The 21,665-nt window shown below is 42.0% G+C and overlaps 1 protein-coding gene across 1 annotated transcript in view; it reads left to right on the plus strand.

The window, feature by feature from the left end:
* The first annotated feature begins 599 nt into the window (after nucleotides 1-599).
* TKT (transketolase) overlaps nucleotides 600-21,665 on the plus strand; it is a 56,259-nt gene continuing 35,193 nt past the window's right edge. The window contains exons 1-4 of the mRNA XM_030206460.1: nucleotides 600-860; nucleotides 12,564-12,681; nucleotides 14,196-14,309; nucleotides 15,813-15,910. Coding sequence (XP_030062320.1) covers nucleotides 754-860; nucleotides 12,564-12,681; nucleotides 14,196-14,309; nucleotides 15,813-15,910 — 437 coding nt within the window. The 5' untranslated portion in view covers nucleotides 600-753. The remainder of the gene's footprint in view (nucleotides 861-12,563; nucleotides 12,682-14,195; nucleotides 14,310-15,812; nucleotides 15,911-21,665) is intronic.

Raw genomic sequence — 21,665 nt, forward strand, 5'->3', positions numbered from 1 at the left:
TGGCCTTATCACTCCCTCCAAAAATCACATGACATCCTCACATGTTATTATCCACACCCTGGCCCCTCCACCAGCATTACTGAGTACAAATAAAGTAACTTGAGACACAAACACTTCTGAGAACATGATAAAAACAGCGGGGGCCTAAAGGCCCCCAATTCGTACAGATGTAGTTTTCACCAAACAAGCATTGTTACACCATAATGCCTATGAAAAAAAATTATATGAACAACTGGATATTATCAACAATGACATACTTGAGTAATACCTTGAGTTTCAAAATTCTAACTAAAGTAATTTTGCAGATAATAGCAAAAATGTAAGCATGGGGGCCTAAAAGGCCCCCAATATGCGTTCTAGGGTTAAAAAATGGTGATGCTTTTTGATTGCATTGGCTTATCCATTTTTTAAACTAGCTTGGGGCTGTTAACACCCTTTCCGTGTCAGGACAAGTTAGTGTCATCCCAGCAGCTACCTGTAACCGTCTCTCTCGGTCTTATGCAAGCAGCGACTCCTCCCTTTGCCTCTGGTATAAATGAGTTCCCGCCTCGACCTCTGCGCCGCTTCCTTCTCTGCTCAGCAGCAGCTCAGGTGGTCCTGGTCCCCTGTGGCTCGTGTCCATTTATCTGTGCGGGTGACAGGCTCGCGCCCACTTCTCTGTGCGGGTGACACGCTCGCGCCCCTGCCGCACCAATCAGATCCGTAGGCCTCCTGTCAGACGGGCACGAGCTCGCGCAGCATTCCTGTTTCTCCATGGCGGATTATCACAAGCCCGACCAGCAGACCCTGCAGGCCCTAAAGGACACGGCCCACCGGCTGCGGATTAATTCCATCAAAGCGACTACAGCGGCAGGCTCTGGGTGAGTAGGTGGGCGGGCCAGGAGGCACTTTGCTGATAGCTGTAAAAATAGGGGGCAGCCGTGGCCTTCAGTTTAATGCTTCTTGTTGCATGAAAAAAAAATGCAATTGTTATAATGGCAAAAGTACTCCGCTCTGGGCAGGGTTGTGGAGCTTTTTGCCAGAGGTGAGTTCTGCCCCGTAAAACCTGGCACGGTTTAGCAAGTGCTGGCATTGGCAGTCAGTGGCTTCGAGCTGATGGCCTCACCCAATGTCAAAAATCGCAAAGGTTGAATTGGAGCCTTTCTCATCATAATTTTATTTTTAGAATATTTACTGTTGTCAGATTTTACCAACCTTCCCGGAAGGTATATTTTTGTAGGGTGGATAAAGAGACATGTTAGAAACTATAGAAATGGCATGCATCTAAGTGCAACAGAATGGAATAAATTCAGTGCTCTTTTTTTTGTTTGTTTGATTTTGCAAAAACTACTTAATGTGATTTAAATATTACAGCATGAAACAAGTATTGCAGACCTTGACAGGCACAGTGCTTAAAGAAAGTATATGGCTTGTTTCAGTTTTGATATGATAAAGCATTGTGACTAGAATAATTCTTCTAGTGAAAAGATGGATTGTTCTATTTCCTTCTTAGTAGCACGCAGCCTGTCTTCGAAGGTGTGGCCTAGTGCTTAGAGCAAGAGGCAGACAAACCAGGGTTTGTATCAGACTTTTACCTCGAACATTTCTTTTGACCATGGGCAAATACCTTTTTATCCGCAGTTGCCTCAGGTAGACTTTAGGCTACAGGCTTTTTAGGGAAGGGACATAATTGTAGGAAATGTTAATAAAAGTAATGTGCCTTGAGCATTAAAAGGTAAGGAGAGCTAAATATATTATTTACTTTTTTCAGAGTGTGATCTGTGTCTGTGCTTTGGGTTGTTGTTTTTTTGCATCTCCTACACTGTGACCAAAGTGCGGGTGCTTTCCATGCAAAGAGTGCCAGCTCCAAGGAGCATCAGTAGATCAGCCCATATTATAACTGACTATGGCCACAGACATTGCTCATGAACTGAGCTTTGCAGACATGAAAGGAAGCAGCATTCATGAAACAGATGTGCATTTGTGATCAACTTTTTTGGAGACTTTTCCCTTCCTTTTTTGGAGACTTTTCCCTTCCCTATCTGGTACATTGCTCTGGTTCATAAGTTTCATGTTCTGACCATTAGATTGTTTGGTTTACTGTGTCTTCAGGTGTCTTAAACTTGAAGACACAAAAGATTCATAATTTTTTCAGGAAATTTTAAGCAATCTCTTCCATAGCTTTCCCTTCCTTCTTTGCTGATCGGAATATAGAAGACCAAGTAGTTTCTCAGAATTCTGGTCTTTTGTTTATAAATCACATAGCTCCTTCTAAAGCTTATGCAGTGTTCACAGTACACAACAATAGATGGTATCATTATGCTCTTTGCCTCTTAAAGAGGCAGGTAAGACAAGCAGAAAGACTGGCGAAAGGCAAGCAGCTCAAAGGCTCTACTCATATGTAAAGAGTATCAAACACACTATTGTAAACAAATAGCATAAGTACATAAATATTGCCATACTGGGAATCACCAAAGGTCCATCGAGCCCAGTATCCTGTTTCCAACAGTGGCCAATCCAGGTCACAAATACCCGGCAAGATCCCAAAAATGTACAAAACATTTTATACTACTTATCCCAGAAATAGTGGATTTTTCCCAAGTCCATTTAATAACGGTCTATGGACTTTCCCTTTAGGAAGCTGCCCAAACCTTTTTTAAACTCCGCTAAGCTACCCGCCTTTACCACATTCTCTGGCAACGGATTCCAGAGTTTAATTACACGTTGAGTGAAGAAAGATTTTCTCTGATTCGTTTTAAATTTACTACATTGTAGCTTCATCGCATGCCCCTTAGTCCTAGTATTTTTGGAAAGCGTGAACAGACGCTTCACATCTGCCCGTTCAACTCCACTTGCTGAAAATAATTATTCTAAAACTTAATTTGAATTGGAGAGTTAGGAAATATATGTATTAGATATTTCTACACTGTTTTTAAATTTAAGTAGTTAAATGGTTTCTGTATTAGTGAGAATCATAATGTATTGATTTGAGGGGGTTAGAAATTTTATTGACTTTCATTCCAAATCATAAAAAGAACAAAAAGGAACCAGTTTCAAGATAAACGGTGTGTGTAGGATTCCAAAGAACAGGATAGTTTAAAGGAGCAAGAAGATGGAGATGAGAAATCAATGGACATCTTAGTTATGTAACTCAAATAGTACCTGGGGTTCCAGTATATTTCTCTGTTGGCTTCCAAATGGATAAAAAAGTTTTCACAGCTCTGCGTTTGTTTGCTAACAATGCTTCATGTTTACACGTAATACAAATGTTTTGTCACCAGACATAAACATTTGCCAGATGCAGATTCTTCCAGTTTACTATGATGTACAAAGCAATTGACACGATAATATTCAATAAAGTAAAACAGGACTTTGGAATAACATCTTGCAGTGCTACCACTTTAAGAATTAAAATTTTAAAGATTAGAGTGGCATGTAGTATTAATCTATCTTCAAAAATCTCTGCTATCTTCAAACTGAATCCCCAAAACTCATTAACATATGGATTCTGGAGCCAAAGCCGCTGGACAAGCACTTATGAGAGGTTAGTGTGACCTATGTGCAAAACAATATAAGGATTGGGTTAAGCTAGGAGAACCAGAAGTCTTAAAACAAATCTATCCAAACATGATTTCAAGAAGTATCTTCCACATCTGTTCCCCCATTCCAATCAGACAGCCACATGTTCGTAAGTGCAAAAACTTACCAATCTTTTCAAAAAATCGGGAAGCCTTATGGTCTAATGGCCTTGAGTTAGAGTTGGAAAATCTAACTAGCTGTCATTGCTCAATCCCCACATCACTGTGTTTAATAGTATGGGTGAGCTGCTAACATGAGAAGTGTTGAGTAGATTAAATTAGCAACTTGCAAAAGCATTAGAAACCATGTCTGGACTAATAAATCTCCAACCACCCAAATTCCAGCCTGCTGCTACTTATACCATGATGCTGGCTTTCTGTCTATATGAAATGTAGAATTGTTCCACAATAAACATTCAGTAGATTTCACGAATGGGAAGTGAAATTTAGAGTCTTTCTCTTCCATAGGGCATTGTGAGTGGACTTTATGGATAGTATGGCACCCAGACATTAGGGTAAGGGGATGGTTATTAAGCTGTGTAGTGGAAATGGTTTAGTGACAGCTTGTATGATATCCAGCCAGTGTGCGTGTCTGCCAGGTCCATGAACCCTATCCATTGACAGTCTTGTGTCAATAATAACACCTGAGAAGACCGAGAAGTTGGTAATCAAGGATAAAATTGCTGGTAGTGAGACTGATGGTTGAGAAACGTAAAGCAGATCATTAGAATAAATGGAGTCCTTAAAATCCCTTTCAACCACCTGAATACCTGGAATATTATTGGTCATACAGAGGGCACACAATAAGGCTCTAGGACAAAATTAATCAAAAAGGAGGAAGGGAAGCAGTGTTGTCACGCACCCCTGTTCAGCAGAAAATAGTCTGAACATCTATTATTATTAACACAAGGCTTGACTTTGGGGCAGTAAATAGTAATCTAATCATATTTTTTTCACTAAGCCAAAATATTTCAGTGTTTAATAGTGTCAAGGAGATATGTATTCTCTACATCGAGAGCAGGTTTGCAGAGTTCACTTAGCCAAAGATATGACATAAAAGGCAGGTATTATCTGAACCAGAGTAGCCATCAATTTTTTATTTGGATTTAATTCCTTTTTCAGGAGTAGCTCAAGGTGAATTGCATTCAGGGTACACTAAGGTATTTCCCTGTCCACGAAGAGCTCATGATCCAAGTTTGCCCAAGATCAAAGGAGCAGAAGCAGGATTTGAAAAGGGCTTCTCTGGTTGTCAGCCCAGTGCTGTATCCGTTAGGCTCCTCCACTGATGAAGCCCACCTGGTCTTTGCAAATTAACCAATTATATGAATGATGTTGGCTAATTTAGGGGTCTGTTTACTAAATCATGTTATAAGCGTGTTAGCATCTTTAACATGCATTAACCATGTATGTGTGTTAACTGTATACGTGCCTACAATATCCTTATAGGCGCCTACACGGTTAGCATGCACGCTAATTGTAGGCATGTTAAAAATGCTAACGCACCTTAGTAAACAGGGCCCTTAATCTGGGTCGATAATAAAATCCCAACAATTACCAGCATGCCTGTAAAATTTAGATAACCCTTTGGGTTGTTAAACAATTTGTGTGGTTTCAGAAGCAACACTGCTGAAAATGACTTTTAAAACTCAGTATTTAGTCTGTCAGAGCCGCCTTCTTGTTCTGATTTGTATTTCATACCTGATGGAAGTTTATTCATTTCTACCTGGGCAACCGTTTTACTGATAATCTGGATTATTAGTAACTAGGTCTCTTTGCTTAAAATGCAACCTGTGCTGAAATAGTAAATTTAAAACAAATTGAAGAAAATATTTCTTCACTCAATGTGTAATTAAACTCTGGATTTCATTGCCAGAGAATGTGATAAAAACAGTTAGCCAAACCTTTTTTAAACCCTGCTAAGCTAATTTCCTGAAAGAAAAGTCCATATGCCATTATTAAGATGGACTTGGGGGGAAAATCCACTGCTTATTTCTAAAATAAGCAGCTTAAAATGTATTGCATTGTTCTGGGATCTTGCCAGGTACTTGTAACCTGGATTGGCCACTGTTGGAAACAAACCTTCAGTCTGTCCCAGTAAGGCAACTCTTATGTTCTTAGTGATAAAGTAGCACATCTTAACGGTAGTCCCTGTTGAAAACTCCCCCTTTAGTTTTGCTGCTGTATTGAGATTATTAGAAGAATGGAACAACATCAGGGCTAGTAAAATGGCAAATGGAGTTGTAGTCCTTGAGTCATCCTGGTCAGGGAGACATTTTGTTTTGTGGAGGTGATCTCCATTTGTGATTTTGGTGGCAGTAGATAATGAGGTCATTGATTTACTACAGGTCTTAACTTATAGCCTATGATTAGTCCTAGGTGGTGATCTTTAATCAGATATTTCCTGGGTGCTATTGACTGTTAGGCTTTCTTTTTCTTTTACCCTTCTTCCACTGGTATTTTTATGAGGAAAAGTAAGGATCACACAGCAGTCAGTGCTGCAGTTGAATTCTGTTTTGGGATTCCCGGCAGCAGACCTCAAGCAATGCCATCTCTGCTGTCAGCTTCATGTGCTGACTAAGCTTTGTTCTGTGTGTATTTTTCCATTAACTAGGGTAGCCAAGCTTATGAATGAAGTTTATTTGCCTGGCACATTAAGGGCAATGGGAGTCTTTGGGATTTGTGCCATTGCAGCTTAAAGGTTGTCAACCGTCTTCATTTTTTATTCATGACAGGTTGCCTCAGTCCTGATTTTACTCCATAGCACAAATGGACTTGTACTTCTGATTACCCTACTGCATTCCAGGGGCGTAGCCAGACTTCAGCGGGAGGGGGGTCCAGAGCCTGAGGTGAGGGGGCACATTTTAACCCCCCGCCACCAACGTTGACCCCCCCTGCCGCCGACCCACCCGACCCCCCCTTCCCGCTGCTGCCTACCTTTGCTGGCAGGGGACCCCAACCCCCCCCCAGCCGAGGCCCTCGTCTTCCCAATCCCGTGCAAGGCTTCGTTCTAGTGGAGGAGTGGCCTAGTGGTTAGGGTGGTGGACTCTGGTCCTGGGGAACTGAGGAACTGAGTTCGATTCCCGCTTCAGGCACAGCTCCTTGTGACTCTGGGCAAGTCACTTAACCCTCCATTGCCTCAGGTACCAAAAACTTAGATTGTGAGTCCTCTAGGGACAGAGAAGGTACCTGCATATAATGTGTACAGTGCTGCGTATGTCTAGTAGCGCTATAGAAATGATTAGTAAATTTAAAAAAAAAATCGTCCTGCACGTTGTAGCCAGCCTCTATACCAGCCTCAAATGTCATACCCAGCTCCATGACAGCAGTATGCAGGTCCCTGGAGCAGTTTTTAGTGGATGTACTGCACTTCAGGCAGGCGGTCCCAGGCCCATCCCCCCCTACCTGTTACACTTGTGGTGGTAAATAGGAGCCCTCCAAAACCCCCCAAAACCCACTTTACCCACCAGGGGCATAGCCAGACTTCGGTGGGAGGGGGATCCAGAGCCTGAGGTGAGGGGGCACATTTTAGCCCCCCCCCCCCCCCGGCGGTGCTGATCCCCCCCCCCCCACCACCACCACCAACTTTGACTCCCTCCTGCTGCCAACCCGCCGTTGCCTACCTTTGCTGACGGGGGTTGGGGTCCCACGCCAGCAAAGGTAGGCGAGGGCGGGGGGGGTCAGCGACAGGGGGGTCCAGGGTCAAATCTAGGGGGGCCCAGGTGCCCGTGGCCCCATACTGGCTACGCTACTGCATTCTCTAAGAAAGGCAAAACAAGTCTCTGCAAATAGTAGAGCCAAAGCAGGATTGGAACCGTCTGGCTTAAAAATATGGGTTCAGTTGTCAGTCCTATTGCGGATACAAAAATCAGTCTTTTAAAACGAGATAAAGGGGCCGTTTGGTTCATAACGGTGTAACATTAATATACTTTAGGATTTGACATTTTAATGTGGACGAGTCAGGGCTTCTGTTTTAAAGTTCCAAACCCATAGTTTCTCTCTCTTTAAGAGTTTGAGGTATTATGAATGCAGAAGCTAATAATTTCTTCACAAGCAGTTACATTTTGCAACTTGGTGATAAACTGACTTTTTTGTACAAGAATTAGATATTTTCATTGACTGTTTAATCATTTACTCAAACTTATTTTTGGTTGTTGAAAACCTTTTTGGTTTTAGTTGTAGGCTATAAAACAGCAGTGCCCTTGTCCAGTTGGTGGGGAGAGTTTGAGCATAAATTATCCTGTTTTAAAATTAGATGACTGCTTGAATTTTCCTGTGCTGGTTACAGGTTTTGTATAATATGGGAAAGTGTCAGGTCTGAAACGCAGAGCTAAACTTTTGTCTGATATGTAGAATGTGTCCCATGACCAGGGAATATTTAAAAACTCCCATTTCGAAGACTGTTGGGTTGTTTCCTCATTCCCCTCTGAGCTTAATTGGCCCCATAGCCTTCTATTGCTTGCTTAGCTAAAGTCTTCGAACCTTTTCAGGTACAGTTAACTAAACTCGGATTAAAATAAAAACGAGAATGGCTCGATGTGCTATGCATGAGGCGTCTTGAAATTATTCTCTGCTTGTGAAAGTAAATGGCACAGGGGCCCTTTCACTAAGGCGCACCGAAAAATGGCCTGCGCTGGTGTAGGCGCGTGTTTTGGACACGTGCAGGTCCATTTTTTCAGCGCACCTGCAAAAAAGGCCCTTTTTTGTGGCCAAAAATGGACGTGCGGCAAAATTTAAAACCAGCGTGTGTCCATTTCCAGCATGAGACCTTACCGCCACTCATTGACTTAGCGGTATGGTCTCATTCATTAACTGGGCGGTAATCATCAGCACGCGTACACTGCTGATTACCGCCAGTTAAGTGCCACACGGTAGAAAATTTCTACTGCGTGTTTTGGACACACATAAAAAATGGAATTACCGCCCAGGGCACGTGGTAGCCGGGTGGTAGTTCCAATTTGACGCTTATTGTACATGCGTAGGCACCTACACACCTTAGTAAAATGACCTCATAGTTAGCTATAGGCCAGCAAGAGGAAACAAGTGTGTACTGCATTTCTGAGGTACAGAACCAGTCAGAATCTAACCCAAAGCTTCTCAAACTGTGGGTCAAGACCATAAAACCCACATTTGGGGTCACAACCTAGGTGGGCTCCCTCTAGATACATTATTATTCTGCACCTCCCAATAGTCACACAGTGTTTATTTGGTCATGATCATGGGGTCATGGTTACAAAAAATTAGGGCCCTGTTTACTAAGGTGCGCTAGCGTTTTTAGCATGTGCTAAAAATTAGTGTGTGCTAACTGTGTAGACGCCCATCGGAATATTATGGGCATCTACACTAGTGCGACTGGAGCACAGCTTAGTAAACAGGGTCCGCTCTGATCTAACCAAACCACCTATCATTATAATCCTTATGTGGATTTTTTTGTGTCTAATTCAGGGCTACGCTGCTGCATTCTCTAAGAAAAGCAAAACAAGTCCCTGCAAATAGTAGAGCCATTGGCGGGAGGGGGGTCAGAGGCCGAGGTGGGGGGGGGGCACTGTTTAACCGCCAACCCCCCCCCGCAACCGCAACCACCAGCAAACAAGGTACCTGATGATGCGGCGGGGGGGGGGGGGTCAAATGCAGAGGGGGCCAGGTCGTAATCTGTGGGGGCCCATGCCCCTGTGGCCCCACGTAGCTACACCCCTGGTCTAATTGCAAAAGGCAAGTGCCTTATTCCTCTGTGGTGCACATGCAAGATGCTAACAGTGCACTAATAATTGATATATCCAGAACTTTGATAGGATGGGCTGCTGTTTTATGATGGATTAATCCAGAATTGGTAAGTATCATTATGTGGAACTCTTAGAATAACTTGTCCATAACTAGATTTCAAGCTGTATTTCAGTGAATTAAGTACTATTTAGAAACAGGATCTAAATCCTATTGGCTTCTTTCACACAGTTTTGACTTGAACCCATAAAGGTGAATGTTCTGAGTCTCCAAGTTGATTTCTTGTGGGAAGGATGGGGAACCGGGATGAAGATGTTCTGTGCATTCTGTTTTCACTTACCTACATGTTCATTATTTCAGGTTTCTTAAAATATTTTATTTTCCAAGCCCAGAAGTCATAGAGACATGGTGACGTATATAGTTCTTGCCGTTTAAAGGAATGAAACATTAAACAAGCATGTTTTTTGGGTTACAGGGTTAAACCGTGTTTACAAATATGTACTAATAAAAGTTTAAGCCATGGTCAGCAGATTTTAAAAAGTGTTTGCGCATTACTCAGCTTGTGATGTTTTACTGCAAATTTCTGTCTTGTATTTGCATGTGTCTAAATGATTTCGCTCGTTTAGTATATTTTTAATGTACGTTTAGTTTTACTGTGTACTAAGCTCATTTTAGTGCATGCTAAAAAAGACAAAAAGAAAAAGAGGAAACGTGCTTTCCCTACACACCCCTCTACCCTTTAGCATCTCCAGAAACTATATTTAGGATGTTTTTTTTCCTAGCCCTGGCTTTAACTTCCCAGAGTCATAACCTGCATGAAACATAACAAACTAGCAGGGTCTTTTACTAAAGTGCACTAGCGTTTTAGCTTGCGCTAAAAATCAGCTGGTGCCAACCCCGGTATTCTATATATTGCGCCGAGATTTCCCTGAGGAAATAGAAGCGTATTCCATAACAATGCACATAACTTAGGACCCTATTTACTAAGCTGCACTAAGGGCTCGCTGGCGTTTCTAGCGCACGCTAAATGCTAAAGACACCCATATATTCCTGTGGGTGTCTCTAGCATTTAGTGCATGCTAAAAACGCTAACACGCCTTAGTAAACAGGGACCTTAATTAGTTAACTAATCAGTGCTGATAATTGGATAACCAATTAGCACTAATTGGCATTAATTAGAATTTACGCACACTACCTGCTAAGCCTATTCTGTAACGTGGCGTGCGTAAATATAAGTTACATAGCTGAAAAGTGGGCGTGGAATGGGTCATGGGCATTTCTAAAATCCATGCGCATTGTGTTCGATTTCACTCGCTCCACGCCTTATTTAGGCATCAGGGATTTACACCATGTTTTACTTGGCAACCGCAGCTAAATTTACTCACATGGACCAGTGCTCAGTGTATTCTATAAATTGCGTGGATGTTTAGGCTTATTCTATAAAGTGTGCCTAAATTAAAGCGTATTTTACAGAATACGCCTAAGCGAATTTCATTTTGACGCCAAATTTTTAGGCATGATATATAGAATCTACTCCTAAATGCTGACATGCCCATAGGTATATAAGGGGTGTCTCCAGCATTTAGCGCCAGCTGATTTTTAGCGCAAGCTAAAAGTGCTAGTGCACCTTTGTAAAAGACCCCCTAAGAAAACAGTGTGCTGTGTCATGTATGCTTTATTTATTTATTTATAGCCATTTAAATTTTTACAAGTGATAAAACAACTTGCCAGAAATACAGAGAAAGTAATATATAGGAATTATTTCAGTCAGGTAATTCTATTCTCTTCCTTAGACCACTAAATAGGGAGAGTGAAACAAGATAAGGAGATCAATTAAACAGTAAACAGAAAAAAAAACCCATGGTATTGACCTGATTATCCCCAGATATTACTCGTCTAATTCATTATTCCACATTGATCATCTGTTTGGCTTCTTCTAGGCCAATACGGTGTATAGTCAAATCATTTCATTGAAAAACATACTTATTGTCCAATATTAGTTAGAAATAATACATCTGATTACATTCTCTCTCTTTTAAAAACCAGAAGTTATTTAACAATACATATGCTTAAGTCTCTAATTCAAATCCCACTGATTAAAGTAATCCCAGTTTTCACAGGCTTCACTCCTTTTAAAGTAATAATTGAGGAAATATTTCTGAGGAAAACTTTAGGAGTCATACCCGGAACTCTGGGAAAAACAATAATCTCGATATTAATCATCTAATCATCTGTAATATTATTTATTTTATTATTCAAAGTTTCTGGTCTATTATTGTTTTCAAGATCATAACCACTTCTTGCTCGTGTAGAATCATTTGTTACATCAATTTTTCACTCTCAAAGGGTTCAGTTGAATTGTCCATGTAACTCTCTAATAAAATTATATCTGAAACAAAATTATTTACTACCACTGTTAGGTCCCGAAGCGCCTTCCAGATGGTATTCAATGTAACCTCCACGGGAGTCAAAAAACTCCAAGTTGATTTCTCTTAGGTGTTTAGGAGTGGTTCCACTGATTCGGGTTCTGCTGTAAACGTCCTCCGTTTCAGCATATGCCTCTAACTCACTCCTCCACTCCTTTGGACATGGTGGTTGAATAATTGGGGATCGATGGAGTTGTTTTTTCCAGGTTCAAAAGCGTCTATGCTTCTTCGCCGGCGCTAATCAAAGGACTTGCCAACCCTTTCATCTGTGGGCAGTTCGTCACGCAGTGGTCCCGCACTTGCTGCTCAGGGGACAAAACGCTGGCCATCGGCAGCTGACCACCGGTTGTCCCCTTCCTCTCAGTTAACTGCAATTGCAGAGAGGAAATTTACGTAAAGAAGACGAAACTTCAGAAGGCAACTGGGCCGTTGGGCATACGAACTTCAGGTCGCCATCTTACCACTCTCCCAGTTTGGGACACTCTTTGTCTGGTTTCTCCTCAGAGGCCTGTCTGATATGGGTAACCCTTCAGCATAGCCCTCTGAGTTATTGAAACACAGAAGCTCCTGTTGATATTAAGCAAATTAATAAAGCTATACTTTCTTTTTAAGTATATTTGTATCAAGTAGCAGTATCTGAGGGCACATTGCAGGGTGTATTGCTGCAACTGTATTTTAAAAAAATATATTTTTTTGAAAATCTGATATCCTAAACCCAGTGGATCTACCATATAAGAATTGTAGACCTTGGATGCTTGATGTGCTGAGGAGAGAAGGACTAGCAAAGTTGCACTGCCCATATACAGTCTGGAATAACAGTTGTGTTGTTTCTTTTTCTTTTTTTTTTTTTTTTAATTCTTAGACATCCAACATCATGTGCCAGTGCTGCAGAGATTATGTCTGTGCTGTTTTTCCATACAATGAAGTACAAGGCCCAAGATCCCAGAAATGCAAACAATGATAGGTTTGTGATGTCCAAGGTGAGAAACAGTTTCCTGTGACAGGCAAGGGGTTGGTTTCAGTTGAGCAGAGTAGGCATCTGCCTTGGGGTATCTTGTGTCCATCGGGTATGTGTTTCCTTAAAGGGGAGAGGGTGGGAGAACTGATGTGAGAGACTCACCTGACGAAAAATGGAGGTAGTTCCCAATGATCTTGTATATCTTTGTAAATTGAGCCCTCTCTTGCAGTGGCGTAGCCAAGGGTGGGCCTGGATGGGCCCCAGGCCCCACCCACTTTGGGCTCAGGCCCACCCAGTAGCAGCACACCTATGATGTGGCTGGCAGGGATCCCTAAGCCTCACCAGCCAAGAACTCCCAACAACTGGCCCTCCTGCATACCTTGTAAATAGCAGATCTTCACCTGCAGCGAGCAGCGACTGATACATACTATTCGCACCAGCCCACAGCCTTCCCACTGATGTATTCCCACCTATGCGGAAACAGGAAGTTACATCAGAGGAAAGGCTGTGGGGCCAACATGAGCATTGTGTATAAGTTGCTGCATGCAAGGGAGGGAGGATGTTTGAGAGACCAAATGGCATGCAGGCAAGAGAGGGAGAGACTAAATCACTTGTGGGACAGGGCAAAGTTCTTCTGCCCACCCATCCTGGGCCTAGGCCCACCCAAAATTGGGTGTCTGGCTACGCCGCTGCTCTCTTGTCTCAGTGCCACAACTTTAGAGGAGAGCTCCCCATCTACTCCCCCACACACACACGCTGCCTTAATTACTTAGAGGCATGCCAAAAGTCAGACAGGCCTTGATGACAAGGTGAGATTATCTGGTTAAAAAATAAATTGCACAGTTAGCATTGGGGCAGTCTGCATGAAGCAGTAGTACAATATCAAGCTTTCAAAAAGGCTTTGGTGGAGTCCATTAGGGAGGCCATGATTAAATTCCAAAGTTAAATAAGCATGAGGAGGATGGCTTTTGTGTAATAGCCTCACTATACATAATAGCTGTGGGGATTACTACAAAACTTGGTGGTAAGCCAACACTCAGACTCTCTTCAGTGTCATCTTAAGTAATGGTCTTGAAGATGGCAAGACCTGAAATGCCCTAGCGGTGGAGTAGTGGAAGCCATCACTCTAATGAATTTAGGCATTCTTAGAATGGATTTGGAGGGCACTAATAGAAAAGGGTTGAGAGGCTTGGTAAAAGACATTGGGAGGGGTGAGTTGGTATCGGGTGGCATGTGTGAATTAGTTTGACCCATCCTTTCTGCTCAGTTGGGATTAGTTCAGTCTGCTTTCATTTACTGTTTTACTATGCCAGTAAGGCCAAAAGAAAACTAAGGTTATTTAACAATTGTGATACCTTTTTTATTGGAATAACTAAGAATCATTTAGAGATGTTGCAGTGCAGAATCTTTCTGACTAGGTCATCTTCTATTCGCCGCTCTGGCTAGATATAGCATTTTGCTTCTATTGTGTCTTGATGTGCCTGATTTTAATATACAGATGCCCATATCTGTTCATGATCTCTCTCCTCCTTCCAGGGACATGCAGCACCAATTTTGTATGCTGTGTGGGCAGAGGCTGGGTTCATACCAGAAGCAGAATTATTAACCCTAAGAAAAATCGATTCCATTTTGGAGGGCCACCCTGTTCCAGTGAGTATTCTGAAGCTAGTCCTGTAGGCGGTGTTATCTGTCTCCTCACCTGGATCCAAACTGCCTTTGTTGGAATGACCACGCTACTTAATATACTGTTGGGCTGATATTTAAAGTGATTTAAGCAGGCAGCAGAGGCTCAGGGCCACCCAACTGCCAATATTTAGCATCAGTTAACCAGACAGTCCCTCTGAATATTGGCTGTGAGTGGCCTTCAAAAAATGGGCAAGTTGGGGGCGGCACAGAGTAGAAAGCCCTATGATCCTTCATTCATATACTAACCTAGGCTGACCCTGCTTAGCCAAGTACTTGCAGGGAGTGTGGTCGTAAAAGTGATCCCGGTACTCCCCAGTAGAGAATGTGTCACTTCCTTTACAAACCTCATCTCCTGCAAAGAGCTTCTGATGTTATTGTCGACAAGCAACTTATTAACTTTTAAAGAAAATATTTGCATTATGACTGATAACGGAGAATTGTCAACACTCTTATTTCAATGTGAAAGGTGTGGCAACACTAAAAGATTTGGTTTTTATTTTAATGTAGATATGCTCTTGAAACCTTAATGCACATCTTAAATTGTAGAATTGCCTTTTAACAATAGGGGGTTTTTGTGGTATTGACAGAAGTTGAGGCTATGGTTTGAGAATGCTGTATGAACTTGATTTTAGATAACAAGACAGCTAGGCAAATAACTGGTGGGATGCAAGTATTTTTTTTTTTTCATGGCAGGGACAGCGATCACACTTTCTCAGACAGGAATTCTTTCCGATGGAAGTAATGTTCCAGTGTTGACAAGTTGACCTTGTAGGTGGAATGTTGTTGGGGGCCAGAGTCTCTGTATTATCTAAGCTGCACCTGCACTACTGCCTTTCCCAGGAACTTGAGCCACAGCAGTCTGTGTAGATAGAAGTTTAAGCTTCCTGTTCAAGCGTGTGTATATGTGTACGCAAACATTGCCAAATTATGTTTGCTGGTTTCATGCTGTACCGTTGGCTGTTTCTTCAGTGAAGATTGCACAGTACCCACAAGCTTTCCTGACTGATCACTGAATTGTTGAATGCCGTCTTCACAGTAACCACTCATCACCATTTCTGTTTTTATTAATATCATGCATACCAGTGGCGTTCCTTGGTCGGTTGCCACCCAGGGCGGATCGCCACTGGGCACACCCCCCCCCCCCAGGTGCAGTGTTGTCTGTCTCCTCCAGGTGCAGCACAGCCCCCCACCCCCCGTGTATTCTTCTTACCTGCTGGGGTGCAGGGAGCAGCCGCATGGCTGTCAGTTCCACTGGTTCCCTGCTCCTTCTGCCCTGGAATAGGAAGTAACAGCAGAGGGAGCAGGGAACCAGAAGAGCTGGCTGATCCCTTCACCCTCCTGCAGCGTGCACCCGGGGTGGACTGCCCCCACCGCCCCACCCTCGGTACACCACTCTGCATACTGGTAATTCTTCGCCAAGTAAATGTTCATTTTTTTTAACCATCTGTTTTGTTTCCCTTTTAACAGAAACAAGCATTCACTGATGTAGCTACTGGATCTCTGGGCCAAGGCTTAGGTGCAGCCTGTGGCATGGCCTACACTGGCAAATTTTTTGATAAAGCCAGGTAATCTATTTTCATCTGTCTTCCAGTCCACCTTGTGTCTGTGAAAACATAATTGACCAGTTGCCCTTTGAAATGATCCTTCTACTCCAGATATGAAGCAATTTGTCAGGGCAGTGTGATAAGGTTTAAATTATCCATGCCGCACCCATTTTGTGAATGAGCAGATCTCATTGTGGGTTCTTTCAAGATCTTAGTGTAGTGCCTTGTTGAAAGTCTTCATACCCTTGTATATATTTCAAATTCTGCTATCTCAAAATATTCATTAGGGATATCCTGAGACACTTTCAACACGAAAGAACCATAGTAGAAATATTTAAAATGTAAATAAGGAACCAAAAAGCCTTGTATACATAAGGCTTCACATCTCTTGACTCAATACTTGGTGGCAGCTCCTTTTTGCAGCAATAATAGTCATGAGTGTTGTAGGATAAATCTACCAGCATTGTAGAGTTTTTGCCCAAAGTTAGTAAATACTTTATCCTACTTCTCTAACCACTAAGTTACTCCTCTGTTTAGCCATGCCACAGATTTAACTGGCCCTGTGACATTGCCATAAGAAACTGTTGACTGTCTGCAAAGCAAAGTTTCGGTGGTGGCAAAAGTGAGGCAGCGCATCGTTCTCTTCCCTCCTTCCACCGTGATCCCTTTACTCACGATCCCCATGCTGGCTCAGGCTCAGAAGCATGAGTGACACATTGGCCTTGGATAATAGAGAAGGGTGAGGACCCTGCTGCTGTCCCCCAGGTTGACTGAGGAAGGTGTGTAAGGGGATAGGATAGGAAGAGTGTTCAGGGGGGGAGGAGAGAAGCCAGGGGATTGTGATGGCAGTGGTTCAGTGCAAAGAGGAAAGAAAGTGTCTTAAGGAATGCAGAGAGTGTGAGGAGAGAAAAGTGATTGAGGGGCAATGAGGAGAATGGAGGGGATGGAAATATGAGGGGTGAAATGACTGAGGGGCACGGAAAGGATAAGAGGTGGTGTACTGTGTGAGTGAAGGGCTTTAGAGGAGAGAGGTGAGTGAGAGAGGACTATGAACAGATAGAAGGGAGATGTGGAAAGAAAAAAACAAGTGGGGATTATGGAATGGAAAGGAGGTAATCAAGCACAGTGAAGGAGAAGGAGGGAGATCCAGTGTTACACACATCCTGATGTTAATCACTTTTCTCAATCTGCTTTCTGGTTTCCACTCCCCTTCCCTCTCCATCCACCTCAGTCACACACCTTCCTTTGCAACTGTCAATGGCTACCACCCGTTTCCTGTAGCTTAACTATTGCAGCAACAATTCTCAGACTGGGGTTAGCGGTTAGGGTGGTGGACTTTGGTCCTGGGGAACTAAGGAACTGAGTTCAGTTCCCACTTCAGGCACAGGCAGCTCCTTGTGACTCTGGGCAAGTCACATAACCCTCCATTGCCCCATGTAAGCCGCATTGAGCCTGCCATGAGTGGGAAAGCGCGGGGTACAAATGTAACAAAAATTAAAAAAAAACAGGGCCCAGTGTGGGTTGTCAAAATCAGGCTACCACTACGAGCCAAGCGATTTTTTTTTTTAATTTGTAACATTCACACCAGAATGATCAGCCTTAAAAGTATGTCCTTGTAAACATTATGTTTTGCTACTTCCGCCTTTCTTAAAAGTTTTTATCTCTGTTGTTACTATTATTTTCTTATTTGGTGACAATGTTACATTTTAAACATGTAGCTTTCTAAAGCAGAGACAACAATTTTTTAGTCTGCCAATCTTCTGTTATCTTTGTAAGGGTTGAATTCTCAGTACTCAGACAGTACACCATGCGTGTAAAATACATGTTGTCCACTACTCCACGGCTGGCTACACTTGCAATCTTATGATTGTTTATGGAAGGCAATACAAGTCAGACTGGCTTTTTCACGTGAACATGCCTTTCCATTCTTGCTTAACAAGAGTGCAAGAATGAGGAAGTCAGAGCAGTCTCTGATTCTGGCAGTTGTAGTAATGAAATTGCTGTGTCATAGTGAATGTAGACTTTGAGATGTGTTGATCACTTATCCTGACTGTAATATACAAGCTTTCAAAAGAGAGCTAGATCAAATAGGGGCCCTTTTATTAAAGTGGTAAAATCTTGACTCTAACACAGGACTTTCCCACATACTAAGCCCAGATTAAACATGGCACTTTTCAGGGTGTTTTTGTATTTTTTTTTCTTTTTGGTCGTACGCTAATGTTCACATTAGCGCATGGAACCTGCAATAAATTAACACAGAAGCACTTACTGCCTCCAATTTAGGAAATGCTTAATGCTCTTGTGTTAAATCCGCATTATCCACTTAGGGGGAGATTCTTTATATGACGCCTAAAAAAAATCAGCGCAGAAATCAGTGCCGCCTAAGTGTTTTCTATAAGCAGCGCCTAGATTTAGGCGTGGTTTATAGAATACGCTTAGTTGATATCTCAGCGCCTAAAACTATGTGCCTCCATTTACACCAACAAAAATGTGGCGTAAATCCTGGCACGTAGATTTAGGAGCACTGGGCCATATTCTGTAACTACGCATGTAAATTTTGGAATGCCCACAAAATGCCCATTTCCCCACCCATAACCATGCCCCTTTTTGCCTGCACTCATTCAAGGTTAGGCGCACTGAATTACAGAATACGCTTAGCGAGTTGTGCGCATAAATTCTAATCAGTGCCAATTAGCGCTCATTATTGTTGGATTATTTGTAGTAAATAATTAGCAGATTTTAGTACACACAGCTTCAGCTTTAGAAATGTTAATTTCTTTCTTCATCTCTCTCTCATTCACCCCTGAATAATTCACTGCTGAGTCACTTTAAAGTTGAAGTAACAAAACATCTGTTTACTCACAGTTTGCAGTTAGATTATAATCAGACAGGCTTATATATACATATTACTATACATTTGTATTATCAGCTCTTTCCATGTGCTTAGATGGTAATGGATGCTCACACCACCATAGATCCTCTCAGGTTAGGAGAGATCATGAGCTCCATGTGCTCCATGTGCTGCATCTGCTGTGTCTAACCCCTACAGGAAGTTGCATAGCTGTGTGACCTCTCTAAGTAATTCACATCAGAGGTCACAGAGTAATCACAGAGAAATAATAGGTGACAGGCAATGCATGTAAAATACAATTACATTCCAACAAACCCCTTCTCATGCATAACTGTCATGCAATTATTTATTCATACAAAGTCCAAGCTTTATACGCAGATTCACAAAATGTTCTCTGGGTAACGGTTTGGTCATGATGTCAGCTGTCATCTCACTGGTGTGACAATAGTGTAGACTGATGACCCCTTCTTTCGCCAACTCTCGCACGTTGTGGTATTTCGTTGCGATGTGCTTGGTACGTGACTGAACCTTGTCATTCTGTGACAGTCGGATGCAGCTCTGATTATCTTCCATTATCTGGATTGGTCTCTTTTCAGCTATTCCGAAATCCAGCAAAAGTTTTTCAATCCACATCAGTTCTCTGCACGCTTCCGATACAGCCACGTATTCAGCTTCTGTAGAAAACAAACTCACAATACTTTGTTTATGACTGGCCCATGAAATTTGTACATTTCCATACATAAACACATATCCACTTGTGGATTTATAATTAGAATGATCCCCTGCCCAATCTGAATCACAGTAACATATTAGTTTTGGATTACTATTGGCTGAAATCTTTAATTTACAATCAATGGTACCCTTTAAATACCTTACCATCCTTTTAACTGCAGTCCAATCTGATTTGGTAGGTGAGCTGACCCTTCTGCTCAAAATTCCTACTGCATTTGCTATATCAGCCCTGTATGTGGTAGCTAGATATAAAAGCTTACCTATGGCTGATCTATATTGGATGTTATCTGGTAAAGGTTCTCTTACTGTTTCATCCTTCAGAAAATCAGTGATCATGGGAGTGCTTACAACTTGGGCATCTTGCATACCTAAACTTTCAATAAGCTCATTTATTTTCTGCTTCTGGCTTAGAAGATAAGAACCATCATTTTGTTTCTCAATTTCTATACCAAGATAGTATGACACATTACCAAGTTCTTTTATCTCAACATTGTGGTTTAAACATTTTACAATGTCCTTGTACTCTTGCTCACTTTTGCTTGCAATGAGCAGATCATCAACAAAAGCTAAAATGTATGCATATTGTCCATTTGTGCACCTAGTGTACAAGCATTTATCTGCTTCACCTTGCTTAAATCCTAAATTTGTCAATATTTCATGCAATTTATCATTCCAACATTTTGCACTTTGCTTTAATCCATAAAGACCTTTGTTTAATTTACACACTAGCTGTCTTTGTTTTGTATTTATGAAACCTGTTGGCTGTTCCATGTACAAGTCTTCAGTTATATCTCCGTGAAGAAACGCTGTTTTCACATCAATGTGTTTGACTTGCATGCCTTTTGAGACTGCAATGCTCAGAAGTGTTCTGATTGTCGTGTGTTTCACTACAGGTGCAAACACTTCATCAAAATCTTCTCCATATTTTTGAAGATATCCCTTTGCGACTAATCTTGCTTTATACCTTTCCACTTTTCCTTGTGCATTCCTTTTTAACTTGAATACCCATTTGCATCCTATAGCTTTCTTGCCAGGAGGTAATTTTGTAAGAATCCAAGTATTATTTTTATCCAATGCATCAATTTCTTCTTGTGCAGCTTTATGCCATTCAGCAGCTTCTTCTGCTGGCATTTTCTCAATCTCATCCCATGTTAAGGGCTCTTGAGCTTCTGCTGACTTTGTTAGGTAAGACAGTCTTAGGGGTGGAACACCTTTGTTTTCCCTGGATGAGCGTCTGACAACAGGTTGGTCTGACCTTTCCGCATCCTCTAAATCTGAGAGTTCTTCTCCAATTGATTCCCCTTCTCCAACTGTACTGTCTTCTTCAATGATTCTTTCTGTGTCTGCTTCCTCTGCCTGTTCCTCGTTAGATACAGGTGAGTTGCTTTCAGACATCTGCCTTGGTATGGCATTTATATACACTGGCATGTCTATTATTGTTCTAGTTTCATATTCTGGATGATAAGGCTCATCTGGGATAATCCAGCCTTTATCAACCCTTTTGTTTTCATCAAAATATGTAACATGTCTTATGCCAACAATGCCAGTTTTCAGATTCAAAATTCTATATCCTTTGTGTCCTGGAGCATAGCCAACTAAAATGCCCCTTTCTGTTGTGGAATCCAGCTTATGCCTTTTTTGCTTTGGTATATGAGCATATGCTGTACTTCCAAATGTTCTTATGTGTGACAGGTTTGGCTTCCTACCATGCCACGTCTCATGTGGTGTGCGCTCAGCGCCTTTAGTTGGCATTCTGTTTTGTAGGTACACTGCTGTGAGAATGGCTTCCCCCCATAGTCTTTTAGGGAGATTGCTATCTGACAGCATACATCTGGTCATTTCCACAAGTGACCTAAATTTTCTCTCTGCAACAGAATTTTGCTCTGGTGTATAAGCTACTGTTGTGATATGTTGAATGCCTTCTTGTTCTAGAAATGTGTGCATGCTTTGTGAAATGAACTCACCACCATTGTCGGTCTGAAGAACCTTTGGTTTTCTTTCAAATTTATTGCTCACCATGGCTACGTATTTCTTCAGCATGTCTGTGACTTGACTTTTTCTTTCAGCAAATAGGCCACACAATATCTAGAGAAATCATCCAAGAATATTAGCACAAATCTGTTATTTCCCAATGATGGGATATTAAACGGTCCACATAAGTCACTGTGTATTAAGTCCAGCACTTTATTACTC

The sequence above is a fragment of the Microcaecilia unicolor genome, chromosome 6 (genome assembly GCF_901765095.1).
Source record: "Microcaecilia unicolor chromosome 6, aMicUni1.1, whole genome shotgun sequence".
Taxonomy (NCBI): Eukaryota; Metazoa; Chordata; class Amphibia; order Gymnophiona; family Siphonopidae; genus Microcaecilia; species Microcaecilia unicolor.